The following is a 13,189-nucleotide window of genomic DNA, read 5'->3' as shown; positions in this document are numbered from 1 at the left end:
CACAGAGCATAGTCCAGAAAAGATTCACACATGTGGTCAGCTGATTTTTGACAAAACTGCTACAGTAACTCACTAGGGAAAAGAGAGTCTTCCCCACCAGTTTCTAGAACAACTGCACAGCTATATGTAAAAAAACCGAACCTCAATCCCCAACTTCATACCACATACAAACGTTAACTCCAAACAGATTGCAGACCTCTTTGTAAAAGCTAAAGCCATAAATTGTTTAAAAGAAAACCTGGAAAACCTCTACAAACTGGGTTCAGCAATTACTGACAAAAAGCACATGGGATGGAAGGAAAAAACTGATAAACTGGGCTTCATCAAAATTTGAAACATCTGCTCTATATAAGACCCTGATACGAAAATGAAAACACACACAGTGAAAAAAATATGCCTACCTGACAGAGAATCTGTCCTTGGAATACTAAAATTGAGGCAGAATGAGGCTGCCATGGGTACTCAGTGGATTAATGCTACTCCAATACATGGACAGCACCCGGGAATGACAGTGGCGACCCTCACACCCAGGTCAGAAGTCACTGCGGGAAGCCCACGCTCCTGCTGACCACCACTCAGGCCAGCTTCATGGCCTGCAGTTGGCAGGACTGAAGAAAGAGGGGATATCCTTTCTGGCATGCAGGCTCTCAGAGTCTGGCTAAACTACAGCCCCCATTCAGCACTTGTCCTGAAGCACCCCTCCTTTCTGAGGCCAAGGTAGAAGCCTAAGGGGGAAGATTGGTAGGGAGAAGAAACAGCTTAAGCCATCCCTAGATTTGTGCCCCAAGTTAGCCAGGTGGCCTGGAGGGCAGAGGCCTGGAGCAGGCAGAGCATAGATTCAGGTTTAAGGCCTGACAGCCACCTTCTACTGGGAGGCTATAATTGGTGGCATCCCCTCCTGGGCTGTTAGGGGATGGGTGCAGGCCAGAAACTTGTGATGGTTTATTTTCAGAGATCTCATTTCCTGGAGGCAGGATGAAGCAGTGAGACAGGCCTCGGGGGCTGGGCAGATAAGAGGCCTGAATGCTGCTCTGCCTGGCCTGGCTGTGATGGTGGGCAATATTTAGGGGAGAAACTCCTACAGCCCTGGGTTGTTGGGAAAACAAAACAAGACTGAGAATCAACCGCAACCCTCCCCATAGCCCCTGAGGCCCTGCAGGGTGGAACTTTGTTGACCTGTCCCTATCAACCTTGAACACACCAGGATTGATTCTGCCCCTGGGCCTTTGCACCGACCATGCTACTGCCCAAACACAGGGCTGTCAGCTCACTGCACAGCCAGATCCCTATGGTAGGTGAGGTCTCAGTGCAGTCCCCAGTTAGGTCCCATCAGGGTCCCCATTTTCAGATGAGACAACACACAAGAGGTGGGCTAACAAGCATGGCTGGGTGCCCTGAACACATTGCCCCTCTTCTTCAGGCCTCAGGTCCACCCCCCCCATCAAGTGGGTCTACTGTGGCTGGAAAAGAGACACCCCCACTCTATAGTCCTGGCTCAGCCACATCCATAGTGCTGCATGGCCCTGGCTGTGCCACAGGCACAGGCTCCAAGTGACAGTGAAAGAAGGCCCCAGAGCCAGCAGAGTGCGGGGTGGAAGGCTTTATTTCACTGAAGTTGGGGGTGGGGGTGAGAGGGGTGGAGGGAAGGAGGGCAGCAGGCGGGGCAGGAGGGGTTGGTGCTTGGACAGGGACTGGGTTGGGGAAGGGCTGCCTCCAGGCCTGTTGGGAAGGAGAAACTGAGGCTGGCCTTTGTTGAGACCTAACCCAGTGGGGTCAGGTCCGGGTAGGAATTGAGTCTGGAGGAATGAGGGCCACCTCCCTCTGGGCTGGACGTGGGGCCCGGGCCCTGCCTCACTTTCCTCTTACAGGGCCTTAGTCCCTCTTGCTCACTGGGCCATGTGAACCCCAAACCTCACTGCCCCCACCCCAGAGGAGGGGCCTAGGCCAGAGAGAGCAGTGGACAGGGAGTCTGGGGGAGTTAGGGAGCATGGGGTGGGGTCCATGGTGTGTGGAGAGGGTGGCAGCCATCTGGGTGGTCAGTTCCTGGCAGCGATGACCACAGAGAGAGCCACGCCCCCCAGGGCAATGGCAGTTGCCCCAAACAGCCACTTCCATGGGATAGACTGTGGATAAAGGGGAGAGATGAAGGGGCTGGTGAGCAGTCAAGACTGATTTGATGTCTTAGGTCTCAGCTACCAGTATGGTCCAAACACACCTCCCAGCAAACCACAGCCTGACAATGCCTTTCCTGCCTCCTGGCAAACTCCTATTCATGCTTCAAAACTCAAGCCAAATGTCCCTTCCTCTGGGACACTTCCCATTTCTTCTGCAAGAATGATCATTTCCTACTCTGAGCCCTCCAGACTGTATTCCATCTTCTGTTCTAGCCCTGATCACACAGGGCTGGGTCTTCTCGTGTCCCCAGCATTGTAGTTCAGCCCAGTTTATGAGGACATCAATGCTTGCAAGATGAAGAAAACTCCCCCAGCATGGTGTACCCTTCCCACAGTCCCTGGCCCTTCTCTGGGAGCTGCCCTGTGCCTATCAGCCCCAGCTCACCCAGGCACCCTTGCCGGGACACTTGGCAGGCAGCCGGCTGGGGTTGCCCAGCATTTTCCGGTACAGGGTGGTCTCTGTGTTCCTCTGGGCTGCATACTTCTTCATCAGTTTTGAGAGCTCTGTCTGGATTGTCTGCAAGAGGCAGTGCCAGCTGGACTAAGAGCATGCATGCAGACAGCCAACCTGACCATCACTGCTGGTGCTCTTGCTGAGGCCTTGGGTTGCTTTGGGGCTGAGACCAATGGGGGTTCCGCCAGTCCCTCTCTGGGCATCAGGAAAGTGGTGCTGTCTCCATCCCCCTAAGGAGCCAAAAGATGGGGCAGAACACAAGGCGGCCAGGAAAGATGAAGGTTCTGGGAGGAAAGCGGAGGCCACTGACACTGGACCAGGTGGTGGCACTCTCAGTCTCTGGGGCCCCTGGTGGGGTGGCGGTGAGCCTAGACCACCTATGCGGGGGTCATGAGGGTCTCAGCAAACTGACGGGCCCTTCAGCCACTCACCTCCTGCTACTGCCCAAGTAGGAACACCACAGAGAGAGTCACAGCAAGAAAGACAAGGGCCAGATCACAGGAGGGATTTCCCAGACAGGCTGGCAGGGCAGGTCCCCAAGGCACCCCTGCTCTGCTCACCTTGTTGGAAGGTTCCAGCTTCAGGGCCGCCCTCAGGATGATGATGGCCTCACTGTACTCGCCCTGCTGGGCCAGCACCTGAGGGAGGGAGTAGGCGGCATCACTCTGGAACCACACCGAGCCATGCTCTCCTTCAGGCAGGAAAGCCACCCTGACTGGTCCCATATCTATCTCCAACAACTGCCCTAGGGGTCCAGCCACCCTCATACAGCTCCCCTGCACCCTCAGACTACACAGGCACCCCATGAGGCTTGGTGCTGTCCCCACAGTCTGCTCCGTCCCTATGTGCCTGTCTTGGTCCATGCAGGAGAATGGGCAGCTCGCCTCACTGCTCTTCCCTTGCCACCTCGGCCAGCTGAAGAAGCCAAGGGGATGTCTCCAAAACTCTGGCCACAATGAATGAGTCAGAGCCAGGCATGTGACTCAAGCCAGCCAATGGGATCCAGCCTGCTATGCTGGTATCACAGGGAGGTTGACTGCTAAATGGGGATGGAAGCCTGGAGCTTTTTTTGTGGGGGGCAGGAGAGAACATCTTGGTCGCCCTGAGAGAGAAGCATGCCTGAGAGGAAAATCCACAGCAGACGGACACAGCATCCCCACAACTTTGCTAATGCCTGGATCCAGCCATGCCTGAAGCCACCGCCCTGACCAGCAGTTCCACAAGCTGTCAATTCCTCCTTTTGCTTGAATCTATTTTGAGTACATTTCCATCACCATCAACCAGCAGAGTCAAATGTGTGAGGCTACATAAGCAGACAGTTCCATTGCCCTCATGAGGATTATAAATCCCTGAAGAAAGGGATAATATCTTTTACATACATCAGGTGCTTAAAAAGTGCTGGCTGGACATAAAAGTAAACAAATCCTACCATTTGCAATAACATGGATGGAGCTGGAGGGTATTATGCTCAGTGAAATAAGCCAGGCAGAGAAAGACAAGTACCAAATGATTTCCCTCATTTGGGGAGTATAACAACAAAGCAAAACTGAAGGAACAAAACAGCAGCAGACTCACAACCCAAGAAGAGACCAGCAGTTACCAAAGGGGAGGGGTTGGAGAGGGTGGGTGGGGAGGGAGGGGGAAGGGGATTAAGGGGCACTATAATCAGCACTCACAATATAGGCAGGTCATGGGGAAGGCAGTACAGCACGGAGAAGACAAGTAGTGACTCTACAGCACCTTACTACGCTGGTGGACAGTGACTGCAGTGGGGTCGGGGTATTTGATAATGTGGGTGAATGTTGCAACCATAATGTTGCCCATGTGAAACCTTCATAAGATTATATATCAATAATACCTTAATTTTTAAAAAAAGTGCTGGCTGGAGGGAGGCCCTACTCAAGCCCCTCACAAACACACCAGGTGACCCAGCATTTACTTGTACCTCGGTTTCTTCAATTTACTACTAAAAAGTGCTGCAAGTCCCCCAAACACACATATACAGGGTGGGGATGAACAGGGGTAGGGGTGAAAGCAAATAGTCTGCACAGGTCAAATTCATGCCTATGTTCCACCAGCACTTACTGAGCACCTGCTGTGTACCAGGCCCTGTTTGCAGGGTTAAGAGTTAGCTGAGTAAGACAAAAGTCCCACCTTTCAGTATGAGAAACAGATGAGAAGCAAGACAGCTATCTGTGCTGATGGCAACATGGGAAACACAAAGACAAGGCAGGAGTGGCAGGGAGGGCTTCCCAAGGAAGTGACATCAGAACAAAGGCCTGCAGGAGGCAAAGAAGGGCCCCATGGGGGGCAACCTGGGGTAGGGATGTCTCAGGCAGATGGCATAACCTGTGCAAAGGTACTGAGGTGGGGGGGTGGACAGCAAGCAGTGAGGAAGCTGAGCAGGATGGAGAGAAGCAAGAGGAGAGGTGGAAGTATCCCCTCACGCCACTTAGGATGGCCAACACAGAAAAGAATAGAAACAACACATGCTGGCGAGGATGCGGGGAAAGGGGAACCCTCCTACACTGCTGGTGGGAATGTAAGCTAGTTCAACCATTGTGGAAAGCAGTATGGAAGTTCCTCAAAAAACTAAAAATAGAAATACCGTTTGACCCAGGAATTCCACTCCTAGGAATTTACCCTATCCAGTTTGAAAAAGACAGATGCACCCCTATGTCTATAGCAGCACTATTTACAATAGCCAAGAAATGGAAGCAACCTAAGTGTTCCTCAGTAGATGAATGGATAAAGAAGATGTGGTGCATATACACAATGGAATATTATGCAGCCATAAGAAGAAAACAAATCCTACCATTTGCAACAACATGGATGGAGCTAGAGGGTATTATGCTCAGTGAAATAAGCCAGTAGGAGAGAGACAAGTACCAAATGATTTCACTCATCTGTGGAGCATAAGAACAAAGAAAAACTGAAGGAACAAAACAGCAGAGATTCACAGAACCCAAAAATGGACTAAGTTGCCAAAGGGAAAGGGACTGGGGGAGGTGGGGTGGAAAGGGAGGGAGAAGGGGAATAAGGGGTATTACGATTAGTACACATAACATAGGGGGGTGCACGGGGAAGACAGTGTAGCACAGAGAAGACAAGTAGTGACTCTATAGCATCTCACTACGCTGATGGACAGTGACTGTAATGGGGTGTGTGGGGGGGACTTGATGATGGGGGGAAATCTGATAACCACAATGTTGCTCATGTAATTGTATATTGATACCAAAATAAAATAAATAAATAAATAAATAAAATAAAAAGAGGAGAGGTGGAAGATGATGGCAGGAGAAAAAGACCAAATGGCTCAGAGCCCCAAGGGTGCAATGAAAATGCAGCTTCTGCTCTGAGGGCAAGAGGAACCATGGAGAATTATATACAAGGAGCAGTCACCAATGACCCATAGGGCAGTATTGGGGAGCAGAGAGAACCTAAGATCTGCAGTTCGAGTCTGGCCTCAATGAATTGCTATGACCCGGGATGTACCCTGCACCTGCCTGGGTGTTGGTTTCCCCACCTGTACTCAACAGAGCTTGGCTGGCTGATAGCTATGCCCTTCTCAAATACACAGTTCGGGGCCAGCCCTGCTGCCTGGGGTAGGGGGAGCCAGCTTGCCCACCTGCCCGCGATCTAGAGTCCCCCCACCTGAGGCCTGCAGCCCACCTTGCCCTTGCGAAAGAGCGCCTTGATGTTGTCAGGCTGGTGCTCAAGCACAAGGCTGCAGGAGCGCAGGGCTGCGCGGTAGTGGTCCAGTTTCAGCTGTGAGGCCGCCAGGTTGTTGAGACACTTTACCTTCAGCTGCAGGAGCTGCTCCTCCTCCTCGAATGTCATGTCCACTGTGGGGGAACAGTGCTCAAGCATGGCAGCCGTTGTCACGCCGCAAGCCCCCACAACCATGCATGTGCAGAGGGCTGGCCACTTTCTGCCTTGGGGAAATGCCCTGCACCCACTGTGTGACCCAGGCCAAGGCGCACCCCTTCTGCACCTGGTGATGGAGGGGATCAGGTGCTGGGGGGGTAAGTCTCTGAGTGGCCCAGTCACAGCACACGGGGCTGTTCTGAGCTCATGGTACTGGAACTTCCACCACCTGTGCTTCAGGGGACCTCAAGCCTCTTGATGGCCTGTTCCCCCACCTCTAACACAGACCAAGACCAGTACCTGAAGAGTTTCTGAGGTGCTCCTGAAGAGTTTACAAAATGGAGCCTAAGCAAAGGGACGGCCGAACCACAAGGCACATGGATCGACACTGCTGGCAGTCTTCCCACACCTCCCTGTGAACATCCTGCAATATCCCATTGATCTGGGCTACACAAGCCTGGAGTGGACCTTGGCCTAAAGGTTAGGGATGGTTGTGTATCTGGAATATTCTAGAACATTCTGAGTCTGCAGCCCTCTGTGGCTTGAGATTTCTAGCACTAGAGGATGCCTTTGCAGGGGAGGTGGTGGGGTTTGACCTGGCAGTAACCTTTGGCGCTGGAGGTGATGGCCTTGATGGCGAGGTCGTAGGAGTTGGCGGCCAACACAAAGTCTGCCCGCTGGTAGTGGGCATTGCCACACTCCCGCTTCCTGTTGGCCAGGGCCACACGCTCCTGCCCTGTGAGCATCTCCAGGTCAGGCCCGTCCACAGCAGTCTTCAGGGTCACCTCTAGGCACAGGGCCGCGTGCGGGGGGATGTATGGGCTCCTGCTGGGGGGTGGGGCAGGAGTAGCACTCAGACCCGGCGGCCACCATGACTGAACCCCAGGAATACTAGGGTCACTTAGGAGCAGGCAGGAAAGGGCTCAAGTCTTGGAGCTGGCCTGACCATCAGGTCCTCCTCAGTAAAGCATGAGGTAAGTAATTCTTGCCACCCTCAAATTATGTGACTTGTTGAGTGAGTTCCCTTCCCTGACTTTCCTTTCCTATAGAATGGGCAGGCAGACTGTCGAGATGAGGGGAGCATCCATCCACCCTCCTCCCAGATCCGGCTGAGCTGGTGGCAACTTCTCACCTGCCTTGGGGGCCATAGCAGTACTTGGAGTCAGCAGTGACCATAGCTGTCTCCCCCACTTCCATGAGTGGGACACTGAGATCCAGCGCCTGGGAGTCAGGGGACAGGAGGGGGTCAGGCCCAGGTACAGAGTGACTGGCGCCATGTCTGCACCCTGCCCCACCCCCCACCGTCCCACTGCTCTGCCAGAACCACTCCACCCCTGCTCCTACCTGGATGACATCGCAGTCACCCAGCGTGAATACCAGCTCAGATTCCTCCTGAACCCGCGTGCCGTTTTCCAGCGATGTCTGCAGTTGCACAGTGACCACCTGGCCCTGGGCCGGGAGGCTTGAGCCAGGCAGACCCGGGACCAATGTCTTCTTCCTCAACAGCCCGTTTCCTGCCAGGGACCAGAGACAAGCAGCCTGTCACTGGGTGGCTCAGGTAGGCACCTACTCCCCAAGCATCCCTGCCCAGCTACCCAAGTCCCGGGGGTGGCCCAGCAACAAGGCACAAACTGAGCTTCAAGTGGCTGCTCTGTCACTTCCTAGGCAGGTGACCCCAGCCTCGGAGCCTCAGCATCCATGGCTAGATACTAGGCATGGAAGGATGGATTTGGGGGGTGATGCTGGCTGGTTCCAGGGACGGGCTCAGTGAACACTGGCCGGTCTGACCTTTACCTTAGGAAAATCAAGGCTTAGGGAGGGCAACCGGTTGAGAAATGTCTTCCTGCCCAGTTCAGGAAGGGTGACAGGGATCCCAGCAAAGAGACTCGGAGCCACCTGCCTCTCCCTCCCGATTTCAATCCCAGCCTTGTGACATTTGGGCCTTGATTTACCCAGCTGTGAAATGATACCCAGCAAGCAGTTTGCTTAGCAGAGTGCCTGTAACACCAGGATGTGTCCCTACCAAAGCCAAAGCACCATGTTGCCGAATTTACAAGTTAAATAAAGCCAAAGGGCCTGTAAAAGTAGCCCAAGATGCCCCCATGGGAGGGGACCACTGTATTTCCCTCCATAAGCCAAGAGATAGCATGAAAGGCCAAACAGCTATAGCCAGCCACCTACTGAGAGCCAGGCACAAGGCCCAGGCCCTCAGAATTCACCCAAGGAGCCTTTACAATGACGACACCCACTGTCATCCCACAGCAACTGCTAGGACAGCCAAGGGCTTACTCCTGTGGGGCAAGTCAAGCTGACATCACCTGATGTCACCCACGTTCCAACATGTACCTGTGTTCTGTAATATTCCACTGCTCTGGAATATACCACAGGTCTGAGCGGACCCTACTATGAAGGGCAGGGGCAGGGAGGTACCTATTCATGTTCTGGAATATTCTAGAATGTTCCAAATTTCTGTGCTGCTCCCAGACAGGTTCCCACATCCAGTCCGAGAACCAGTGATCTACTGGATCCCAAGGGGCCCCTGGATCACAAACAGACACTGCCTCTCATCAGGATGAACTCTGGGCAAATCAGTCCCCTCTAAAGGCCTCAGTTTCCTTGTCTAGAAGCCCAAATTCTGACCTCAGAAAGTGGCTGGTTCAAATATAAATGGACAGAGCCAGCCTCATGCTCAGAAGGGGAGCAGGACAGCCCTTAGTATCAGCTGGAAGGAGCCTCTCAAACTCTAATATACCCAAGGAGGCTGTGTGATGTTGGGTAAGTGCCTCTGCCTTTCTGAGCCTCAGTTTCCCCACCTTTAAAACAGGGATATGATAGAAATGACATCACAGGCTTGTTGTGAGGATAAAATATGATGATACACAGACTTGGTGCAGAACTAGTACTCAGTAAATTACCTAGTGTGATTTTCAGAAGCAGAAACATTTTACCAATGTCTCAGTGGGGATGGTATCAGCAACACAATTCTGTTGTATCAGTGTCACTATTATTTGATACTACTGCTTTACTACTATTTAGTATTAACAGAAGTAATGATTTTTTTACTGTTACCTCTGTGGAACTAGCATCATTTAGCATGTTAGATATCAGAATTAGTAGCAATATGTTTCACCTAGCTGTGAAGGGGTACATGGGTGGGGGTCATGCATTTGAATTCTCCTAGTTTCTTCCCTGGAGGACCTCTCTGAGCGATTCAAACACTAATAAATACTGCAAAACAAATGGATGAGCAAAATGGGATGTTCTCTAGATCTATGTGACCTCAGGACACATTTTTCAGGGGCATTTGTCACACAAATGGCAAGAAAAGCAGTGGGGGTTGGGACCTGCTGGTAGCTGGCATGCTGGCTGTGTGGTCCTGGGCAGGTGACTCAGCCTCTCTGAGCTGCGGTGTGCAGCTTTGAGAAACAGAATTATTAAGGCACATGCGAGACAATGAACATGAAGTATCTCAAAGCAGTTGCCTGTGGCCTGTGGTTACCACAATTTACTTCCAAACTCCTTCACAGCAGCGATGGGAAATGAGGCTCAGGGAAGGAGAGGGCCTGGGCCAAGGTTACTCCTGAACCTGAGCTGTCTAGGCCCTGTGGGTCACCCCGAGCCACCCCTGCTCCTTACCCAGGATGTCCAGCCACTCATCTGGGGCTGGGGCAGGCTCCGGCTCGGGCTCCATGGCAGCCAGGAACTCTCGGGCCAGGGCCCCAGGCGGCTCAGCCTCCTCCAGTGGGGGCTGCCCCAGGTCCTCAAGTGGTGGCAGCTCACTCAGGTCCTCCTCCTCCTCCTCCTCTTCCTCCTCACCCTCTGCGTCTTCCACCCCATCCAGCACCTCGAAGTCTTCAAGCGGTGGGACCCCAGCAGGCGGCAGGGCAGTGGGCTCAGGGCCCATAGCAGAGGGCTCAGCACAGGATGCCATGCTGCTGGGGGGACGGGAATTGGCCCTGGTTGGGGGTAACGGATGGGAGTCAGAATCCTACCGGGCCTTGCATCCATTCACCACACTGGCAATCACTTGCTTTGTGACTCTGATGCTCTAAGCTTCAGAGCAACAACCCTGCTTGTCCCCAGGATTAACAACCATGCCACCAGACCCTGGGCATCAGGCTCAAAGAGTGATAGCTATTAATAGAGCTAATTTCTCAGGAAATAGGGAGCATCCCCCACATTTTGCAGAAAAAGAAACTGAGGCCCAGAGGGGCAAAACCATTTGGCCCAAGATCGCTGAGCAAGCCAAACACAGGGGTAGAGTTTGGACCCAGGGCTTTATCTGATTAAATGCTCAGAGGGGGAACTGGGATTATTTTAGGGAGGATAGCCCCCGAGTTCTCAGGGAGGTTATCTTTAAAGCCTAAGGGAAAGGAAACTGAATCTTTACCAGGACTCCCCACCTCCAGCTTCCTCTACTCCTAAGAGGAGCCACCCAGCCTTTTCCTTCCATACCCTGAACCAGTTTTTCACCCCCCAAAACCAGGGACCCTGACCCAAACCCTTCCTTGGGAACCTTCTCTACTCAGGCCTCCCAACCACCCTCTGGAAGAAGCCTCCTCTACATAAGTGGTCGAGACCCCCACCACCTACTACAGCCTCTCCCCTGGGTCATCAAGAACTGCTCCCCTCCCCCAGGCTCGGAGGTGGTAGAGCCTTACTGCATTCCCCCCAGCCCTCACCTGCCTGCTCCTTCAGGGATCCGGCCCCATTTTCTGAGACCCTTCCAGCTCTTATCCCCACAATCCCCTGCGCTCTCATAAACCGCCCTCCCCCATCTCCCCCAACCGCCCCCAGCAGGGACCAACTTCGTCGCCCCGTAAACACCCCGGTGTCCCTAGACGCCCCGCTCCCGATCCCCTAACACCCTCTGCCCTCCACATGCCGTCACCCCACCGCCCAGCCCTGGCCCTCCGTCAACCTCCCATCCAGGCCCCCAACGCCCCACGCCAGTTTGACGCCACCAGTTTGGGGCACCCGACTCCCCACAAACCGCGGGCGCCGCCGGCCCTGCAAGTCTCTGCTGGCAGCGCCACCTGCTCCCCTCGGACCCCCGTGGCCCCTACACACGGCCGCGCCCCCTCTGGCACTCCGACCCCGGCGCCCCCGGGCTCTCCTCCCCCGCGGCCCTTCGCCCCGCCCATCGGCCGCAGCCCCCGCCGCGTCGGCCCCTAGGCCAACGCAGGGCCAGGCAGCGCCACCGGCCGGCGGAACCCCGCCGGCGACCCGGGACACGTGCCTCCGGCTCCGGGACCCCCGCCTGGGGTCCTGCGCCCCCCTCCCCACCCCCAGCCGTGGCCGCCGCGCCTCTGGAACTAGGCTTGCGCGCCCGGCACCGCCCCCACCGCGCCTATTTGCAGCCGCCGCCGAGACTGCAGCGCCCATTGGCCCGTGCGCACATCTGTCTCGGGCTCGGCACCGCCCCCTTCCTGCTTGTATTCCCGGAGCGTTCTTAAAGGGGCAAAGGCCGCAGTGCCATCCGGCAGGGGCGGGGGAGTCTGGAGTCGAGTCCTATTAGCCGGTGAGCTTGCGCAAACTGGCGCAACTCACCGCTTCTCATCTGCGAAATGGGGATAAGCACCTCCATCCACGCACTCTCACCTCGGGGGCTGTTTGGAGAACAGCGCTGAATGGTATTTCCTTAAGGAATTCAGGCATGACGGTTAGGGCAGCTCGGGCACTTCGCCCTGACGCCCTAGTCACAGACTTGGACCCAAAGCCCAAGTAGGGAGCGACGTGCACGAGGGTACATACAACCCCCACACCCCGCGTGGTCTGTCTAATCCCCAGAAGGGTGCCTAGTGCATACAGGAGGAGCTCAATTAGGGCTAGGTGACCGACTGAGCAAGCGTGGCCGCTGGGAGGTCTCCCTGTAGTCTGCTGTAGGATGATAAGGAGCTGTGAGAAGGTGACGGGATCGATTAGACGGGGTTTTATGGATCTTGTTTTGAAAGAGGGAGGGGGCACTTACTCGTCACGCGCTCTGTTTTATTTCCTTCCCAGCAGTTACCCCCTTCCAGAATGATCTTACTCATTCTTTTGCTTCTCCCCCTTCCCCCTACTCTGCTCCATCCTGTTAAGAATTTTGCCTGTTCTGTCCCTACTACTTTGAATGATGCCTACCACCTATGGGAGTTCAATAATGAATGAATAAATGAACGAATGAATGAAGGAGGACGCTGGCTTCTGGAGGTCGCTAACACTGGAGAAAGAAACTGGCTTTGTGAGATAACCAACTTGTCTGATGGGAGCTCTGTGGTCACCTCCTACAGGAAGCCTTCCCTCACCTCCCCAAGGTAAAGCCAGGTGCCCTGGTTAGCTGCCCTCTTAACAAGATGAACTCCTACTTCAAAACTGATTTACTTGTGTCTGTGCCATCATTTGACTTACCTCTCCCTCCCCCTACTAGATTGGAAGACCCCTAAGGTCTGGAAAGGCTCTGTTGTTTCCCATGGTTTTAGCCCTGAGGCCAGCACAGTACCTGGCACAAAAGAGGCAGTGGGGGTGGGGGGATTCAGAGAAATCATGGAAGGGAGGGAGGCAGGCTGGCTAGAACATCAAATAAATCCTGGGCCACTTCTGGTTCTGAGGGAATTGGACTATTCCCTGTTTACTTCTGAGCCTGTTTTTTTATCTGCATAGCAGAGTTACTTGCCTGTCCAGCCCCACCTCTGTTATAGGGGCTGGAGGAACT

General features: G+C 54.1%; 1 protein-coding gene across 3 annotated transcripts; it reads right to left on the bottom strand.

Annotated features, from left to right (window-relative positions):
- Positions 1-1,584: 1,584 nt before the first annotated feature.
- On the bottom strand, positions 1,585-11,872 carry FKBP8 (FKBP prolyl isomerase 8). Of its 3 annotated transcripts, none has more exons than XM_037003794.2 (9): positions 11,735-11,872; positions 10,132-10,451; positions 7,840-8,009; positions 7,628-7,716; positions 7,103-7,323; positions 6,301-6,473; positions 3,189-3,266; positions 2,560-2,691; positions 1,585-2,123 (listed from the first exon to the last, which is right to left on the bottom strand). In XM_037003794.2, the coding sequence occupies exons 2-9, from the start codon at positions 10,424-10,426 to the stop codon at positions 2,037-2,039; spliced, it is 1,245 nt and encodes a 414-aa protein (XP_036859689.1). In that variant the 5' UTR covers positions 10,427-10,451; positions 11,735-11,872; the 3' UTR covers positions 1,585-2,036. The 3 variants fall into 3 exon arrangements, with proteins under 3 accessions (XP_036859689.1, XP_036859690.1, XP_017529990.1); XM_037003795.2 differs by having other exon boundaries at positions 7,103-7,320; XM_017674501.3 differs by lacking the exon at positions 11,735-11,872 and adding an exon at positions 11,489-11,606.
- Between the last annotated feature and the right edge of the window lie 1,317 nt (positions 11,873-13,189).

The sequence above is a fragment of the Manis javanica genome, chromosome 13, assembly GCF_040802235.1.
Source record: "Manis javanica isolate MJ-LG chromosome 13, MJ_LKY, whole genome shotgun sequence".
NCBI classification, from domain to species: Eukaryota; Metazoa; Chordata; class Mammalia; order Pholidota; family Manidae; genus Manis; species Manis javanica.
The sequence above is the reverse complement of the archived record's forward strand: the minus strand, read 5'-3'. Positions and strand labels throughout refer to the sequence as shown.